Consider the following 20,460-nt stretch of genomic DNA (forward strand, 5'->3'; position numbering starts at 1 on the left):
TCAGTTGTGGCACTTTACCTGGCTCTTCCCACTTGCACGGTAGTGGTGGCAAGTGGAGTTCATATTTGTGGGATTGATGTCACCTTTGTATTGTCCTGTGACATCAAGCCCATGGCTTAATAATAGAGAAGCATCTATAAGACACCTATCCATTACTAATCATAAAGTCATATGGTAAATAAAGACACAGCCAGAATAAAGTCCTGTAATTGAATTAATGACACAGACTCCTTTAATAATCTTAATTAAACCATACTTACTGCATCGCCTAATTCCACGGAAGCCCTCGTTCTCCTTTAAGAGAAATAAAATAAAAAAGCAACAGTATACCATACCTGTTCGCCGAGAAGATATACATACTGTCCCACGATGAGTCCAGTTCTGCTACATCTGGATGTCTTTGGCTGAACAGCGGCTTTATGCCACCACTCTGCCTGACATCCAGACACAGTGGAGCTTGAAGATGATGACCGCTGATGACTGGAGATAACTCGGTCACCGGCGGTCACGTGCACTGCAGTTCTCACAGTCAGCTGACCGTGAGAACTTGGCTAGTTACCAGAGATGACCCAATCCCCGGCGGTCACGTGCACAGCAGTTCTCACGGTCAGCTCAGCTCATCGTGAGAACTGCAGTGTATGCGAACTTACAGCTGAAACAAGGTAAGACATTATTTAAAATAGTACACATGCGTAGTAAGCTGCGTTCCTGCAGTTAATACACATGTGACTAAAAAGATAATGCGGTTTTACCGCATCTAATCATAGTCTACGGGTAATTTAGACCGCGTAGACGGAGCATCTCCACTACATAAATTGACATGCTGCGGTCTGCAAAGACACGCTGCATGTGCCTCTCTGAAGGGAAGCCAGAGGCATCTCACGATGCATAGTGGAGATGGGATTTCATGTAACATCTGTCCGCAGCGGGTTAGACGCTGCGGGTGTATGCAGCGTCCAACCCGCAGCATTTACTGACCGTGGGAACATACCCTTAGGCCTCTTTCAAACATCTGGGTTGCAAGGAGGTTTTTTATCTGTGTTTTATGGATGTGTTATGTTGAAACAATTCTTGAGTTATTACCACATAAAGTAACATGTCAGATTTGAAAAATTAGACTTGGTAATTTAATGTGTTGTCCACTTTCAGGCAAGTGTACCCTAAACTGAGTTAAATATATAAAATAAAAAATGCAAGAAGTTCCAATCTACCTGGATCCAGCATATACGCACCACCCGGAGCTTTGACTACAGTGGTGATGTCCTGTCCGTAGCGCATATTGCGTAGACTTGCAAAATTGACATGACGTCACCGCTCTAGCCAGCCAGTCACTAACTTCAGTGGCTTATAAAGTACACTGGGGCTCATTGTTGTGTGCCGTCAACCTCAGTGCACATGCCCTGAGCTCAGTGACTGGCTAGACCGTCACGCACGCTGGTGACATGACATCACTGCTGTAGTCAAAACACCAAGACCGGAGTGTGGTTGAGGACCAGGACTGGACTATGAAAGGATGGGTACTTGTTGGGTTTGTTATTTGATCTATTTTACTTACATGGGAGTCCATTTTCCTGGAAGTGAATAACCCCCTAAGTTTAAAATTAACTCAATCACTAGAGTGTTAAAAATAATAATAATAATAATGCTTTACTTTTTAATCTTTTATTATTTTTTCTCTCTTTTGTCCAGGGTACACCAGGACCAGGGAAATATGAAATAACACGCTACTTTGATATTTCAAACAGTTTGACAAAATCTGTCGATAATCATCAGCCACCTTTTCTTTCACATTCAAAAGTAAGAAAATATAGCAAATGATTTTTATTGGTTTATTTGTAAATAATCGCATACGATAAACTATTACATAATATATTATACCTTATACTGGTTAGAATATTTGTAATACCTTTTTTATTGTGTTAACAGATCTAAACGTCCTCTTATTATTTCATTTGATATAAATATAGGTTTTACTTAAGCTGTATTTCCAGCTTTAAAGGGGTGGTCCGGTTCAAATCAATAAGTCTGTGGTTAATCTGTGTGACTGCATACTTATGAATTCTCCCAGTGCACGCACTGTGCACTGCTTGGATTTGCCAGCTTCTGACTTGGGACCGGAAGTCATTATCAAAGTAAATTAGAATACTTTGTAACACCAGCTTGAAAAATGATTTTACAATCCGAAATGTTGGCCTTCTGAAATGTATGTTCAGTAAATGCACTCAATAATTGGTCAGGGCTCCTTTTGCATCTGTAGGAAGATGGACCGGGTCGGTGGTACCTATCTTGCTTTGGCTCCGGAACTATCGAGGCTATCACCATTGTTGCTGGGGGGAAAGCTTTCTCACCCAGACAAGACCTTTGCACTTAACAGTTGGGGGCGTGTCAGAGATAAAAGAGATGGTTCACAGGAAAGCAGGACACTTGGCGGGAAGACAGAGTGCGCAGCAGGAGAAGGTTGATTCACTCTCCTTGGATAAACGCAATAGTGCAGGCCCACACTGTAGTTCCCCAGCCTAAGCACACACTGACTGTGAGCAACAAGTAGCTGTATGCTCGCTCACCCCTGTCACTGAGAATCTGTCCTGCACTGTTCTGCTGACTGCCGCGGGCGTGCGGCCTAAGTCTGACCAGATGAATCATACAGAGCCGGGTAGGTTAACCCCTGCCTCTGTCGCTGAACTGAGTCACGCTCCAGCAGTACCACAGACTGTGCCACATCACGTACGTCACAGGACCTCACTTAGGAGAGCCAGGATATGCCGCTCTCGTCGGGAGACAGTGCCTCAACTTTCACCCTTAGATTTCAAGCCTTCAAACCATCAGATTGTTAAGTTTACCCGTTTTATGAACAGTTGTAATTACCCTGATATAATACTCAGTTTTACTCTCCTCATAGCCCATTCTCTCCCTGCATGGAGTATACCCTGTAATAAACCCTTTAACTCTTGCTCTGCCTCCTGCTCGTCACTGCATCCTGCGTACCTGCTATCTAACACACAATTACTGAATCAATGCGGCGTGGCATGGAGGCAATCAGCCTGTGCCACTGCTGAGGTGTTATGGAAGCCCAGGTTACTATGAGCCTTCTGCTTGTCTGCATAGTTGGGTCTGGTGTCTCTCATCTCCCTCTTGACAATACCCCATAGATTCTCTATGGTGTTAAGGCATGGCGAGCTTGCTGGACAATCAAGCACAATGTTACTGTTGTTTTTAAACCAAGTATTAGTACTTTTGGCAGTGTGGACAGGTGCCGAGTCCTGCTGGAGAATGAAATTTCCATCTCCAAAAATCTTGTCAGCAGAGGGAAGCATGAAGGGCTCTAAAATTTCTTGGTAGATGGCTGCACTGAATTTGGTCTTGATAAAACACCAGCAGATGACATGGCTCCCCAAACTATCATTGATTGTGAAAACTTCACAATAGTCCTCAAGCAGCTTGGATTGTGCGCCTCTCCACTCTTCCTCCAGACTCTGGGACCTTGATTTTCAAATGAAATGCAAAATTTACTTTCATCTCCTTGTGAATTGCCCCCAAATTTTTGAATGGCCTTTTCTTAACAATCCTTTCAATGCTGCGGTTATCCCATTTGCTTTTGCACTTTTTTCTACAACACTTTTTCCTTCCAATCAACTTTCCATTAATGTGCTTGTATACAGCACTCTGTGAACAGCCAGCTTCTTTAGCAATGACCTTTTGTGGCTTACCTTCCTTGTGGAGTGTGTGAATGACTGCCTTCTTAACATCTGTCAAGTCACCAGTCTTCCCCATGATTGTGGTGCCTATTGAAACAGACTAAGGGACCTTTTTAAATGCTTAGGAAGCCTTTGCAGGTGTTTTTTGTTAATTCTAATTTACTGAGATAATGACTTTTGAGTTTTCATTGGCTGTAAGCCATAATCATCAACATTAACAGAAATAAAAACTTGAAATAGTTTGTAATGACTCTATATAATATATGATTTTCTATTTTTGAATTGAAGAACTGAAATAAATTAACTTTTTGATGATATTCTAATTTTGTGAGAAGCACCTGTATGTTTTATACATACTCCCGCTTCCATATACTTGTATGTCACAAGACCATGTCCTATAGTTGGTCATGCCCACTGGACTGCCACTTCATTAGAAGGGGCATGGCCTCACTCAATATAAGTATATAGCGTGAGGCCACATCCACTAGATGGGCTTGGGCCAGGAGTTTGTATTCCTCATACGTACCCTCCGGTCTGGGTCAGAAACTGGCAAATCCCTGCAGCACACAGTGCATGCACTGGGGGATTCATGCGCTCTTTTGGTCATACCATGATGGTATGTTAAGTAAGGATGGTATCTACGTTGTCTATCAGTACACTGCTCTTTATTTATTTATATTATTCATGCATTCTTTTGGTCATTTTTGATTATGTGTGATAGTTTTCTCATGGTATTATTTAGCTGCCATCACGGTTGCCATCCTTTCTTTGCTATTTTTGTGCCTTATCTGGTGCCTTTAGAGTGGCCTTCCATTGGGTAGGTTTTCTGATGGATACTATTTTTACAACCAGGTACAAATTGGTCTCCTTATTTGAGGTTGTGCCTATAGCACTAACATGTCATTATTTGACTCCTGTTAATGGTTTATCAAATTCAAATCTATTAAGGGTGGTTTGTAATGTGACCTTTGTTAGACAAATGAAGGTCATATAATTGCACAATTTTTTCCTCTCTTGCTATTCAGGCTGAGTTCACACGTGGCGTTTTTTTCACGTTTCCGCGGCGGTTTTAACCGCGCTATTTGGCCGCGAAAACACGAAAAATAAGTATCCCATGCATTCCTATGGGATTCCGCAATGCTGTGCTAATGCTGCGGTTTTTACCGCGGCGGAATCGCTTCGTGGTAAAAAACGCAGCATGCTCATTAATTTGCGGAATCGCGGCGATCCCACACCCATAGGAATGCATTGTTCCGCTTACTTCCCGCATGTGGCTGTGCACACCATGCGAAAAGTAAGCAGAACAATTGCGGATGGTACCCACAGTCCGGAGGAGAGGAGACTGTCCTCCGGGCTTTGGGTACCATATCCCTGTAAAAAATAGAATTTTAAAATAAAAAATATTGTTATTCTTACCTTCCGACGTCCCGCGCAGCCTTCCCGCCTCTCTCCACGCTCCCGGTCCCAGTAATCCTTTGCGAAAATGCCCACGATGGCATCCGTTCTCGCGGGATCGCGAAGTCTCGCGGTCATTCGCGCGACGTCATCGCGAATTACCGCGAGACATCGGGATCCCGCGAGAACTGACGTCATCGCGGGTATTTTCGCAAAGGATTACTGGGAACGCCTGCGCGGGACGCCGGAAGGTAAGAATAACACCATTTTTTATTTTTTTTTACATTCTATCTTTTACTACTGATGCTGCATAGGCGGCCTCAGTAGTAAAAAGTTGGTCACACTTGTCAAACACTATTTATGACGAGTGTGACCAACCTGTCAATCAGTTCTCCAAGCGATGCTACAGATCGCTTGGAAAACGCTAGCATTCTGCAAGCTAAATACGCTTGCAAAATGCTAGTTTTTCCACGGGAAAATCGCGGGAATTTAAAATGCGATTTTCCCGCGGACTGGAATTCCGGAATTCTCGCGGTAATTTCCGCGAGAGTTCCGGTACGTGTGCACTTAGCCTCATTCTCAGGTGCCAAAAAAGTGCCATTTATATGTATGTTACCATTTGCACTCAGGTCTGTGGGGTGGTACCCCCTTTTCTCATTGGGCATCTTGGTTTTTTAAACATTTTTAAATGTGTTTGCTCTGTATATTCTAATAAAATTTGTATCTTTTGTATTTTATGATCTTTTTGGTGATCGCCATCTGAGCATGTTCTTTTTTCTTGCATTCTTACTAGTGACTTCACATGCTTTTGGCAGATCCCTTTTACATGATAGACATTTGGTGATGGTGCCCTCCATTTTGTTCTTTTTTCTTGCTAAAGAAAATATGCATTTATGAAATGAGGGAGGGAGTGGCCTAAGTATAAAAACATCCTTTATCAAGGGGTGAATAGTTATTAGGCAGCTTTTTTCCCTCAGTCAAAATGGGCAAAAAAAGAGATGCAGCTGACTCCGAAAAGACAAAAGTAGTTAGAATTTTTACAAATTGAACCAGCACTCCTCAAATTGCTAAGATAGTGGGGCGCAATCACAGAATCATCACAAGTGTTGGTTCAAATAGTCAACAGAATCACAAAAACATGTTGAGAAAAAAAGACACGATAATTGCCAAAGATTTGAGAAGCATTAAACGTGATGCGACCAAGAATCCGTTATCTTTCAGAGCTGTGATATTCCAGAATTGCAACCTCCCTGGAGTGTCCAGAAGTGCAATGTGTTCAGTGCTCAGAGACATGGCCAAGGTAAGGAAGGCTGAAACCTGACCACTACTAAACAAGATACATAAGCTAAAATGTCAAGACTGGGCCAAGAAATAACTGATGAAAGATTTTTAAAAGTTTTATGGACTGATGAGATGAGAGTGACAGAGTGACTATTGATGGACCTGGTGGAAGGATAAGTAATGGGAACAGACCTCCAGCAAGGTGGAGGTGGTGTAATGTTATGGGCTGGTAATAAGCTAGTTGGACCTTTTTAGGTTGAAGCTGGACTTACAATCAATTCCAAAACCTACTGTCAGTTTTTAGAAGTCATTTTTTTCAAGCAGTGGCATTGGAAAATATTTGCATCTTTCAAGAAAGTTATGATTTTTATGCAGCACAATGCTTCATTGGGTGTATTGAAGTTCTCCACTGATTGGCTGACTGGAAAAGGCCTTAAAGATGAAAGAATAATAACATGGCCCCATCCTCACCTGAACGCAACCCTATTGGGAACTTGTGGGTCTTTCTTAAACCCAAGAGATTTACGAGGGCTGAAAACAGAACACCTCTCTAAACAGTGTCTGGAAGGATGTGGTTGCTGCTGACCAATAAGTTTCTTATCAGGTTAAGAAACAGACAGTCTTCATGGACGGAAGACTAAAGCTATGTTCACATGTGGCATTTTTACTGCGTTTTTTTTCTATAGCAATACCTGCTATCATAGCAGTAAACAAGGTGGAGAAAAAAAGAAAAGTTTTGCTTGTTTTTTCTTGTGTTTTTGATGCATTTTTGTAATGCTACATTTGTCTTTTGAGCATGCAGATAAAGTTTAGTGACAAAAAAAATCAAATTCTACTTCATAAGATTTTGGCACAGAAAAGCAGCAAAACCTTTGTTTTTTCATGACCCATTACATTCAATGGGTAAAGTGCTGCGGAATATGTTGGCGCTATATAAATAAAAATTATTATTAATTATTATTAATGGGTGAAAAACGCTGACAAAACGCTAAAAGAAGGTGATGTGTCCTATTCAGCAAAGCACAAAATACTGAGGACAAAAAATCCAAGCTGTGTGCATGAGATTTCTGAAATCTCATAGACTTTGCTGGTACTGTAAAACACAGATGAATAATGGCATACAAAAACACCACATACCCTTATGACTGTTATTGAAAAGAAGGCGACCATATTGGTTGCAAATATATTTTTTGAAATCTATTTTTGCATATTTTGACTTATTTTGTAATTACTCTCATGTTAACAGTTGAAAACAAACAACTGAGATGGGGAAATTTTAGTTTTTCATTTAGTTGCATAATTATGCATACTAATTGTTTCTCAATAATTATGCACATCTAGATATTCTCTAGTAAGAAAGACAAAATCTCACTTTTAGTTTCTTAAATATTCACCTTCTGTATTGACCGACAGCACTGCAGTTGTTCAGTTATAAAATTAATAATCAAAAATACAAATTGCCTAATAATTTTGCACACAGTGTACAAAGTCGTGTGACTTAGTTGAAAATAACCCTTCAGCTGCTTTTCATTAGTGCCACTTGCTTTACCATCCTAATTTAACCTTACAACAACTTTTTGAGATGTGTTGCTGCCATCAATTTCTAAATGAATATTTTTTTTTTAAATTGAAAAATGTTTAATTTTCAACATTTGATATGTTTTCTATGTTATGAATAAAATACGGCTATAGATTTCCAAATCATTGCACCCTTGTTGTCTTAACATTTTTACAGTGTCCCAACTTTTTGGGAATTTTGGCTTGTATATGTATTTTAAAATCTAAACAGTCTATTTTGAAGTTTTTAATCAGCATTTCCTTGTGTGCTACACTAGCGATTTCTACCTCTGAAATCAATGACCCCAGCACCAGGCACATATAATGAACAGCGCACGGCATTTGAGACTTTGAAGAAAATATCAAGTATGGCACAGACTCCTTTTGGCCATACCGCAGTCCGATTTACTAAGGAGCCAAAGATGCAGAGAACACCAGGTAAAAACATAATACTGTGTATTGTTCCCAAAAGTATCACTCCCATATACTAAATGCAGAGATTTGATGTTGTTTCAGTATATTTTATTTGAAAGAAACAAAAAAACTAAAGAACGCACCTATACTTTAATCTCTACTCAAATAATCCAACAAATCACCAAAGCTATTATTACACTTGATTAAATTGGTGCAACAGCTGTTCGATATGACAATACTGTTAGATGAGTGCTGCAGATGAGGTGGTATTTGTAATCACATACAGCTCTGCTCTATGCCCCTCAACCACAGGCAATCACAGTAGGTACTGTCAGGAACACCGCACTGCACTTGCTCACTGAGCCAGTGCGTGTGTCCTGAGTAAGACAAACTGTGCTCAGAGATACCTGTGGAGTGGGCAGCAGCAGAGAAGTTGCGTGCTTCAGACCCGCAGGACCTGAAGCACATGACTGCTGGGGGCGTGGCCTAAACTCCGGAGAGCTAGGAGCTGCAGAAAAACTCCTAGAATGGTAACTACGGAACAAAGTTACTAATTGGCATAAACAGTGACATAAACCAGATCGGGCTGGGGTCAAAGCACGAGATAGCACGACAATTATCAAAGGGCTAGACAGAATGGACAGTCGAGATGTAGCCAAGAAGTCAGAAAACAGAAAAGCAGATATACAGTACAGAATCAACAGTCAAACTCACAACGGGGGACAGAACTGGATCAGAACCATATAAGCAAGCTATAAGACAACAAACAGGCACACAGGGGTCAACACACTCGGCCAAAGGCAAAAGTATAACTGACAGGGATTGGAGTTTCTCAGGGCTATAAAAAGCTCTCCCTGAACCACAGAGAGGCCACAATAATTAACCCCAGGCGTGCAGGTCAAAGCCTGCACTGCACTCAAGACATTATCCCCTGAAGTGCAGGTCAAAAACCTGTACTGGGATCATGACAGGACCCCCTTCTCAACGGGGGGCCTCTGGACCCCCAGGCTTCCATGGGTACTTGGCATGGAAAGCCCGAACCAGGCAATCTGCATGTACAGAGTGAGCAGGGACCCATGAGCGATCCTCTGGTCTATATCCCTATATCCCTGGTCCATAGGAAACAATAATTAACCCCAGGCATGCAGGTCAAAGCCTGCACTGAGCTCAAGACATTAACCCCTGATGTGCAGGTCAAAAACCTGCACTGGGATCATGACAGGTACTGGCAATAAGATCAGTGCTAGCAAAGTTATAAATCACTAGATGGTGGCATGATTCTAATGCATCGGGTATTCTAGAATATGGCCAGTGGGAGACCGACGTTCAAAAGATGGTCCAGGACGATCCACCATGATTGGCGATCTCACAGCGGGGGCCTGATCGCTGCTGGGTGTAACACTGAGGCTAAGTACCCACGTTGCAGAAATGCTGCGGAAATTTCCGCAGCATTTCCTAACTCCCGCCGCGGGAAAACGCATGCAAATTCACATGCATTTTCCCACGGAAAACATGCGTTTTTCACGCGATTTTCGCCTGCGGAATTCAAGCGCATTCCAAGCGATTTGAAGCGTCGCTTGGAATGTGATTGACAGGTTGGTCACACTTGTCAAGCATAGTGTTTGACAATTGTGATCAACTTTTTACTATTGATGCTGCCTATGCAGTATCAATAGTAAAAGATAGAATGTAAAAAAAATTTAAAAAAAATTAAAAAAAAGGTTATTCTCACCTTCCGACGGCCCCCGATCTCTCCCACGCTACCGGCATCTTCCGATCCCAATAATGCTTAGCACGAAGGACCGGAGACGACGTCACTCTCGCGAGAGTGTGACGTCATCAGCTGTCTTTCGCGCAATGCATTACTGGGACCGGAAGATGCCGGGCGCGTGGTGAGAGGAGGGAAAGAGACCGGAGGCCGTCGGAAGGTGAGTATATCACTATTTTTTATTTTAATTCTATTTTTTCCAGGTTTATAGTACCCAGGTCTCATATGTAAACTATTAAGCACAACCAGAGATCAAATGAGTTTTCCAAGCGAAGTATATTTTATTAAAGTTAATAATTAACAGAGCATAAATGCTAATGCAGGTCGCAGCTGACAATAACACAGTACTATCTCAAATAGCACATTGAAACAATAATAAAGAGTGAGTAAAAATACCTCAATGAATTTTGCAGTTTCTAACATGATACAAATGAACAGCACCAAACCTATTTGAATAATGTGCGTTACCTAATGAAGGTGTTACCTACAATCAATAAACAGGATGGAGTGCTGATTATAAAGTGCTTCAGTGCTTTGTGCTAATGTTCCAAATAGGCATTTTGCATAGACTGCAAGCAGTATATATAATGTATAAACATAGTAAAAAGACTGCGTACAGTTGTGGCCAAAAGTATTGACACCCCTGCTATTCTGTCAGATAATACTCAGTTTCTTCCTGAAAATGATTGCAAACACAAATTCTTTGGTATTATTATCTTCATTTAATTTGTCTTAAATGAAAAAACACAAAAAGAATTGTCCTAAAGCCAAATGGGATATAATTCCACACCAAACATAAAAAAGAGGGTGGACAAAAGTATTGGCACTGTTCGAAAAATCATGTGATTCTTCTCTAATTTGTGTAATTAACAGCACCTGTAACTTACCTGTGGCACCTAACAGGTGTTGGCAATAACTAAATCACACTTGCAGCCAGGTGCTGTTAATTACACAAATTAGAGAAGCACCACATGATTTTTCGAACAGTGCCAATACTTTTGTCCACCCTCTTTTTTGTGCTTGGTGTGGAATTATATCCAATTTGGCTTTAGGACAATTCTTTTTGTGTTTTTTCTTTTAAGACAAATTAAATGAAGATAATAATAACAAAGAATTTGTGTTTGCAATAATTTTCAGGAAGAAACTGAGTATTATCTGACAAAATTGCAGGGGTGTCAATACTTTTGGCCACAACTGTATGTAGTATAGAGTAGTAGACTGAATGTCTGGTTAGGCAAATGAGGGAAACAACAGACAAGTATGGCATATATAGTATAACAAACGGCAGTATGAAAGTAATTAGCATGTCATTTTTAATTAGCGCACAAAATGCTAGAATATGGCCAAAATATACTAGATGCATGCATGAACTTATCAGGGCAAAGCGGCCACAACAGTTCCCATTGTATATAGAGGTACTTGAATAAAGTTCAAGTGCTGGAATAATATGTAACACTTACATGTGATGTGAAGTACCGCTGCTCAGCCTGCCGCTATGACGCGCGTTACGCCGCAGCTTCTTCAGGAGGCGTGGCTTACATGTGCCCCGGATTTAGTATATGTAATGCAGTCAGCCAATGAGCTGCATCCCTAAGTAAAGGGCATAAATTTCTGTACATGCGCTGTACATGCGCTGTTGCGTCGAAACGACGTCATGGATGACTCATCTAGTTCATGAAGTCCAAGACACTATCGGCGCATGCGCATCTGTATCCTCACTAACAAAAGGAAGTCTATCATCAGCGCTCATCGGTACGCAAGCGGTTCCGTCGCTTAGCAATAGAATACCGCCACATATCACACCGAGCACGTCAAAAGGCTCCTAGTGAAGACAGAAGCGGGCATGCACATGTGTTTGGATGAGATGTATGTAAAATGAAGCTAAGATTAAGTGGCACAGAGAGAGGACTGCAAGGGCAAGATATAAATATGTGTTGACAATGGGTGTATGTGAAATAATTAAACATAAAGTGCATATACATATATTATCTACATAAGACAAATTGAGATAGTACTGTGTTATTGTCAGCTGCGACCTGCATTAGCATTTATGCTCTGTTAATTATTAACTTTAATAAAATATACTTCGCTTGGAAAACTCTATTTGATCTCTGGTTGTGCTTAATAGTTTACATATGAGATTTGTTGGTATTGTATTATTTGTGACTTGAGCTCTTTATTTATATTTCATGGTGCATGGGGAATTTTTGTATTTATAGTACCCAGGGCCTGGAAGAGAGTCTCCTCTCCTCCGGACCCTGGGTACCATCCGCACATTGAGCGCTGCGCCGGTCATCTCCCGGCTGCGTCACCGCTGACCCCCGTGCGGCAGGAGATGACCCGCGGCAACTATCGGGAGATCAGTGGCTAGCGCTGCAGATCTCCCGACGGTAGTGGTGGCGTGCGTCGTTCGAATGCCGTGCCAAATCGCGGCCGGACTGCGCCTGACGCTGATTGGTCACGGCCGGCCGGGCGTGACCAATCAGCGATGCGGGATTTCCGTTACAGACAGACAGACAAACAGACAGAATTAGACGATTATATAGTAGATGATGTGTCTTTCCATATCACAAAAAGAAAGACAGTTCTCAACTTTTCTGGAAGCGTTTTCTTTTTTTCCCCTACATGACACCTCCTGCTAAAGATTGGTCAATTCCACGTAGGTGAAAAATAAGCAACCCCAGAGATGAATATATGCTAATGACCCATTGGTTGAAGGGGAAATGTAAACTTTACTAGCTAATATCTCTGCAATTGAGTTTAAAAATTAAAAAAATAAAAACTTTTCCATTTAGCTCTGCCTTCACTATTCCATGATGTGGTTAGCTTAACATGCTCAAACTGGTGAAAGGTCATTTTAAAAGACTGTTTCAGTTACTTCCCAGTTTGTATGTACAAATGCAGACCTCAGATGATTGTGATATACCTAAGGACACCTTAACACTTTGCTCTTCTCTGCATTTCAAAACCTCTTTTTGAAGATTGCAGTAAGTAATAGGTTGCATGTGAGGCAGAATTTATTCTTAATTCTTTTTCAGACCTAATATATCCAGATGCTACATTTCATATCTTTTATCATAATACTAAATTGTGGCTTTAAATATAGTACATTTCACAGATAATGGCAATGAAATCAATCTCTGTGGGAAGCCTGAACTGTAAAGTTCTCTAGATCATCCTCACAAAAAGAGCAAAAATGAATCTTGGCTTGCTATAATGAAAAGGAAAAATAATCGCAGATAGAGAAGTATGCTTGATTATGGCCAAGATTAATAATAGGCTAAAACTTTTAAGAAACTCTTTCATCATGAAGCTTCTTGCATCATATTGAATCAATTCTGACACTTATTATCAATTGCACTAATTACTCAAGAAAAGAAAATGAACTGTAGTATAACCGTGACTAACTTGTGGCATAATTTGAAGATTCAGAAACACCATTTCATTTCCATAATTGTTTCCATCAACTATCATGGGCCTTTAAAGTGGTTGTCCACTACTTTAGTTTGTCCAACAGAGGAGCTCCTTAAGACATTCATGACTGATCCCAAGGATAAGTCATCAGTGTTAAAGTAGTGGACAACCTCTTTAATGGTGTTGATTTTCTCATATAGGCAAAATTGATTCATTGGTTCCCCCTCATGCTCTAGGGCCCAGGTGCGATGGCAACCACTATACACATGCTATAGTTTCGCCCCCTATAACTAATTACTTTATTAGTCATCGTTGTCAGTGTGTCATGTAATAATTATTCTCTGCTTCCAGGTCCAGGTGCTTACAATATTTTTAGCTATGGCATAGCAAATGAGAGCTTAAAGAAAGCAAATCAAGAGAACTTAACCAAATCCGCCTTTGGATCTTCTGCTTCTCGTGCTTTGTACATTTCAAATAAGGATGCAGTCTGGACTCCAGGACCCGGGCATTATACTGTAAGTTTCATAGGACATCTTACTGATCGGTCTTATCCATTGATGCAAAATTAATGACAAAAGTGCAAAACTTATTCAAAGTTAAGCTTCTAAAAATCTTCTGAATACAAGTTGAGGATTGACTAATGGGGTGTTAGGCGTCGGGTTCCTGCCACTGCTCAGCAGGAATCCAGAGCCTTGCACCCAGCGGTTTCCTATTCTTCTTCGGCCGCAGTGGAGCCTGCTCAGCAGATTCATCGGTCCCGGCGCTCTGCCCAGGCCAACTCCGTGGGTTTGCTTGCTGCTGCCAACTCTGGCACAGCTATGACAATGCAGGCTGCTCTGCGGCGAGATTCTCCAGGGACTAAGTCCTCATGTCGGGCCACTGAGCATGCCCGTGGAGTGATCTCCCATTGGGGATCGAGGGTCATGTGCTCAGGTCCTGCTCGTGTTCGGATTGGCCCATCCGAGAAGCCAGGAAGGTCTCGGATGCCCGTGGCTATAAAAGATTCGAATGGCCGCTTGCCCATGCGCTAGGATAGACTAATTACAGACTATAAGGTGTGAGAGATGTATGCACGTATGAATGTATCTGGTGACTGACTCATTATGAAACCCCTACCCTTGGTATGCATGTGTTGTGCAGCCTAGCCTGCTAGCGCCCAGGCTTAGGTGTAGGTAGCTCAGGGTTTGAGTCAGACATTGGTCCTCACCAGTGATCCAGCATGCCTCAGTGCATGTGCTCCACACTCCACTGCCAGCGTCTTTAGCGGAGCTCGTGGCAGCGACGCTGCACGCTCAGTGGGCCTAGAGGGACTCTAACCCCATGTCCTTGGGGTAGCGTTCTGTGGCCGTACACTGTGCGCTCTTTTAGCCGAGCTCTGTGAGCACAAACAGGCTCCGGCGTTTATGCTCAGCGGTAGTGCGACTCTGTGAAGCAACAGAGTCCACTCCCGTACACACCGGGTGACGATAACCCGCGTGTGTTTTTATTGTATACCGCCATATAGCATCCACCATTACTGAGCAGCAGGTTACCACCCCTGCATGGTGGACCCCGGGCTGCGAACGCACCTTATTACCATCTTTATTATTTGGTGCGTTCCACCAGCCCTAACATTATCCTAGCGCCAGGGTCTGGCTAGTAATGGCGGATGAACAGCGACTGCTGCAGTACATCCGGCAGCTGCAGGGCAGGTTGGCGGCTCTCGAGCGTTCAGCCTCAGCTGCGGATATTACTGCAGTCGCTGTTCAGGCAGCCACAGAGGCTGTCTCCCGTGTGACCACAGCCATCCCTGCCCCGACTTTGTCCCGCCTCCCGCTGCCCGAGAAGTTCTCGGGTGATAGTGCTTCTTGTAGGGGTTTTGTAAGCCAGTGCTCTATACAGCTGGAGCTGCTGGCAGCACGATTCCCGTCTGAGCGGGCTAAAGTGGGATTTATTATTTCCCTCTTGTCGGGCAGGGCTCTGGAGTGGGCCACACCGCTGTGGGGATCATGTGGTGCAGAGTGTCTCACGGTTCTTGGACACTCTGAAGCAGGTCTTCCTGGGACCACGAGTCACCCATGACACCGCGCTCCGGCTGCTGGCATTGCCACAGGGCTCGTCCATGGTCAGCCACTTTGCCATCCAGTTCCAGACGCTTGCCTCAGAGTTAGAGTGGCCAGATAAGGTCCTTATTCCGGCATTCTGGAGAGGTTTGGCTGGCCATGTGAAGGACGCTCTGGCCACCAGGGAGATTCCCGCTACACTGGAGGAGCTTATCACTGTCTCCACCCGTATTGATCTTCGCTTCGCCGAGCGAGGGTTGGAGCGTGCCCAGTGTAGGCAGAGGTTTAGGTGGGCACCTAGTTTTGCTAAATCTCTGGAATCTTCCGATCGGGCGTCCGAGCGTCAGGGGGCTTCCCGTGAGGGATCCAGGCCCCGGTCCGCTCGAGCTCCTGTGAGCTGTCATGTTTGCCGGCAGTCCGGTCACCTTGCCAACCGGTGCCCACAGCAGCTGGGAGAACGCTCGCACATAGTGGCCGTAGGTGGCGGCGCACTAGAATCAGCGGCGATTTCCTCCAAGCTGTCCTTTAAGGGGACACTTTAGTTTGATTCTTCTACTCTGGCTGTGGAGGTTTGCGTGGATTCCGGGGCAGAGGGCAATTTTATGTAATTAGCCTTCGCTCAACGGCACGCTATACCCCTGGTTATGATGTCTACACCAGTCACCGTCAGAGTGGTGAACGGCGCCACTCTACCCTCACAGATAACCCACCAGACCGCCCCCTTGTTACTCTCAGTGGCTCCATCTCATCAGGAGACGATATCCCTCATCGTGCCCGAGGGTATTGACCAGGTACTTCTAGGGGTCCCCTGGTTGCAGTACCACTCCCCCCATATAGAGTGGTCCTCAGGGAGGATTATTGGGTGGAGTAAATCATGTGAGGGTAGATGTCTGAGGGAGTGCGTTCAGGTTGCCTCCACCGAGGTTCCCGCAGATCTCTCCTCGCTCCCCAAACACTATCGACAGTATGCGGACGTGTTCTCCAAAAAGGCGGCGGAGACCCTTCCACCGCATCGCCCCTATGACTGTCCTATTGACCTCTTGCCTGGTGCTGAGCCTCCCCGGGGTCGAGTATATCCCCTATCTCTCCTGGAGACAGGCCATGTCTCAATACATCAGGGAGAATCTGGCAAGAGTATTCATTAGGAAGTCAGTGTCACCAGCGGGGGCGGGATTCTTCTTCATCCAGAAAAAGAGTGGGGAAGTACGTCCTTGCATTGATTACAGGGGTCTTAACGCCATCACTGTTAAGAATAAGAATCCGCTGCCCCTGATATCAGAGCTGTTTGATAGGCTACAGGGAGCGAGGGTGTTTTCCAAACTTGATCTGCGGGGGGGCTTACAACCTGATTCGCATCCGTGATGGGGACGAATGGAAGATGGCATTTAACACCAGAGATGGGCACTATGAATACCTGGTGATGCCCTTCGGCCTCTGTAATGCCCCGGCCATCTTCCAAGACTTTGTGAATGATATCTTCCGGGATATGTTTACCACCTCGGTTGTAGTCTATCTGGATGATATTCTCATCTACTCTCCAGATATTGACTCCCACCGGAGAGATGTTTGCAAAGTTTTCAATCACCTGCGGGCAAACTCCCTCTATGCCAAGTTGGAGAAGTGTGTGTTTGAGCAGGAGTCCTTGCCTTTCCTGGGCTATATCATCTCCGCCTGGGGATTGGCCATGGATCCTACCAAGCTACAGGCGGTGATGGATTGGCAGGAACCTCATTCTCTCAAAGCATTGCAGCGCTTTATGGGGTTCATAAATTACTATCGCCAATTCATCCCCCACTTCTTGACTTTGGTAGCACCCTTGGTAGCCCTCACCAAGAAGGGTTCAAATCCCAAGTTATGGTCGGAACCGGTCTCCAAGGCCTTCTCCTCCATTAAGTCCCATTTCACTAGTGCTCCCATTCTACATAGCCCCGATGTAGATAAGCCCTTCATTCTGGAAGTGGATGCCTCTTCCGTCGGTGCTGGAGCGGTCCTGTTTCTGAAGGACACGCAAGGTCGGAAGCACCCATGCTTCTTTTTCTCCAAGACCTTCACACCGGCAGAGAGAAATTATGCCATCGGGGACAGGGAGTTGCTAGCGATGAAGTTGGCCTTCTCTGAGTGGGGACACCCCCTGGAGGGGGCTCGCCACCCTTTCCAGGTGTTCACCGACCGCAAAAACTTGGTGTATTTGCAAACAGCCCAGCGGCTAAATTCTCACCTGGCCAGATGGTCTTTGTTCTTTTCCCAGTTACACTTCACTCTCCATATTCTCTCCGGGGAGAAGAACATCCGGGCCGATGCTCTTTTCCGCTCCGTGGTGTCATCGGAGGAAGAGGAGGAGGAGCCTCGGCTGATCGTCACATCCGAGAGCCTGAGGACTGTGGCTCCGGTTGCCCTTGAGTCAGGACCTCCGGGCAAGACATTTGTCCCTGCCCATCTGCGACTGGAGGTCCTCTCTTGGGCTCATTCATCCAGGGCGGGTGGACATTTCGGGACAAAACGGACCTTTGAGCTTCTGGCGAGGACGTACTGGTGGCCGCATATGGCCCGTGACGTCAGGGACTATATTCAGGCGTGCGTCTCTTGCGCCCAGAATAGGTCCTCTCAGCAGCGGCCTGCTGGGCTTCTTTATCCACTGCCGGTAGCGGACAGGCCCTGGGAGATGGTCAGTTTGGACTTTGTGGTGGGGCTACCCAAGTCCAGTGGCAGCACGGTCATTTGGGTTGTCACCGAACATTTCTCTAAGATGGTGCACCTGGTACCTCTCTCCCGGTTACCTTCTGCGCGGGGCCTGGCAGTGTTGTTCATTAAGCACGTTTTCCACCTGCATGGCATGCCGGACAAGATTGTCAGTGACCAGGGTCCTCAGTTTGCGTCCCGGTTTTGGAGAGAGCTTTGTTCCCTGCTCTGCATTGAGCTGAATCTCTCCTCGGCCTATCATCCCGAGATGAACGGGTTGGTAGAGAGAGCAAACCAGACCCTGATCACATATCTTCGACATTTTGTCTCGGCCAGGCAGGATGACTGGGCATCCTTGCTGCCGTGGGCAGAGTTCGCTTTGAACAGTGCTGTGACCAACTCCACCGGTCAGACCCCATTCCTCCTAAATTGCGGCCAGCATCCGCGCGTCCCTGTGCCCATGCCCATGTCATCCACCAACTCCAGGGTGGCAGACTGGGCGGTGGAGGCATGAGACATTTGGGATCGCACCCAGGATGCTATCCGGGCTTCCAAGGAGAGAATAAGGGCCGCCACTGATGCACACCAGCGCACTGCTCCGACTTTTGCCCCTGGCGACTTGGTGTGGCTCTCCGCCCGAAACATCAGGCTGCGGGTAGAGTCCGCTAAGTTCGCACCGCGTTACATTGGCCCCTTCAAGGTCCTCGAGCAGATCAGCTCTGTGGTCTACCGTCTGGCCCTTCCACCACACTTGGCTATCTCTGATACATTCCACGTGTCCCTCCTTAAGCCTGTTCACTTGTCCCGGTTCTCCGAGTCATCTGCCGGGACATCAGACTTGTCTTCGGACGAGTTTGAGGTCAATGCCATCGTGGGATGCAAAGTGATGCGGGGCAAAAAGTTTTATTTGGTGGATTGGAAGGGTCATGGTCCAGAGGCTCGGACCTGGGAGCCAGTGAAGAACATTCACGCTCATCTCCTCATTGCGGCGTTTGAGCGTAGCGAGGCTCAGAGGGGAGGGGGGTAATGTTAGGCGTCGGGTTCCTGCCACTGCTCAGCAGGAATCCAGAGCCTTGCACCCAGCGGTCTCCCATTGTTCTTCGGCCGCAGTGGAGCCTGCTCAGCAGAGTCGTCGGTCCCGGTGCTCTGCCCAGGCCAACTCCGTGGGTTTACTTGCTGCTGCCACCTCTGGCACAGCAATGACAATGCAGGCTGCTCAGTGGCGAGATTCTCCAGGGACTTAGTCCTCATGTCGGGCCACTGAGCATGTCCGTGGAGTGATCTCCCATTGGATTACGAGGGTCACGTGCTCAGGTCCTGCTCGTGTTCGGATTGGCCCATCCGAGAAGCCAAGAAGGTCCCGGATGCCCGTGGCTATAAAAGATCGCATGGCCCCTCGCCCATGCGCTAGGATAGACTGTATTTACAGACTATAAGGTGTGAGAGATGTATGCACGTATGATTGTATCTGGTCACTGACTCATTATGAAACCCCTACCCTTGATATGCATGTGTTGTGCAGCCTAGCCTGCTAGCGCCCAGGCTTAGGTGTAGGTAGCTCAGGGTTTGAGTCAGACATTGGTCCTCACCAGTGATCCAGCACACCTCAGTGCATGTGCTCCACACTCCACTGCCAGCGTCTTTAGCGGCGCTCGTGGCAGCGACACCGCGCGCTCAGTGGGCCTAGAGGGACTCTAACCCCGTGTCCTTGGGGTAGCATTCTGTGGCCGTACACTGTGCGCTCTTTTAGCCGAGCTCTGTGAACACAAACATGCTCCGGCGTTTATGTTCAGCGGTAGTGCGGCTCTGTGAAGCAATAGAGTCCGCCCCCCGTACACACCGGGTGACGATAACCCGCGTGTGTTTTTATAGTATACCGCAATATAGCATCCGCCATTACTGAGCAGCAGGTTACCACCCCTGCACGGTGGACCCCAGGCAGCGAACGCACCTTATTATCATCTTTATTATTTGGTGCATTCCGCCAGCTCTAACTTTGGGTTATTGCTTACTGTTCTTCATCGCCATTTTAAACAATTAGGTGTAATGCGGCTCTGACTGGTAGCCGCAAGAAACACACTCATCTCCAGCGCCCCGCCACGTTACATGAAAGTGTGGGTCCTGGATGTGTGGACTTGTGATGTGAGGGTCTTATGCCCTTGCAGGCTGCATTTATCCAATGCTATGGGTTTGCCAGGACCAGATGCTTCACAGT

The 20,460-nt window shown here is 45.4% G+C and overlaps 1 protein-coding gene across 1 annotated transcript in view; it reads left to right on the forward strand.

Moving 5' to 3' along the window:
• The window catches only part of STPG2 (sperm tail PG-rich repeat containing 2), an 867,800-nt gene that overhangs the window by 360,796 nt on the left and 486,544 nt on the right, over positions 1–20,460 (forward strand). The window contains exons 7-9 of the mRNA XM_073589766.1: positions 1,690–1,797; positions 8,207–8,366; positions 13,876–14,039. Coding sequence (XP_073445867.1) covers positions 1,690–1,797; positions 8,207–8,366; positions 13,876–14,039 — 432 coding nt within the window. The remainder of the gene's footprint in view (positions 1–1,689; positions 1,798–8,206; positions 8,367–13,875; positions 14,040–20,460) is intronic.

Source organism: Dendrobates tinctorius, unplaced genomic scaffold, assembly GCF_039654945.1.
Source record: "Dendrobates tinctorius isolate UK_male_01 unplaced genomic scaffold, ASM3965494v1 ptg000011l, whole genome shotgun sequence".
NCBI classification, from domain to species: domain Eukaryota; kingdom Metazoa; phylum Chordata; class Amphibia; order Anura; family Dendrobatidae; genus Dendrobates; species Dendrobates tinctorius.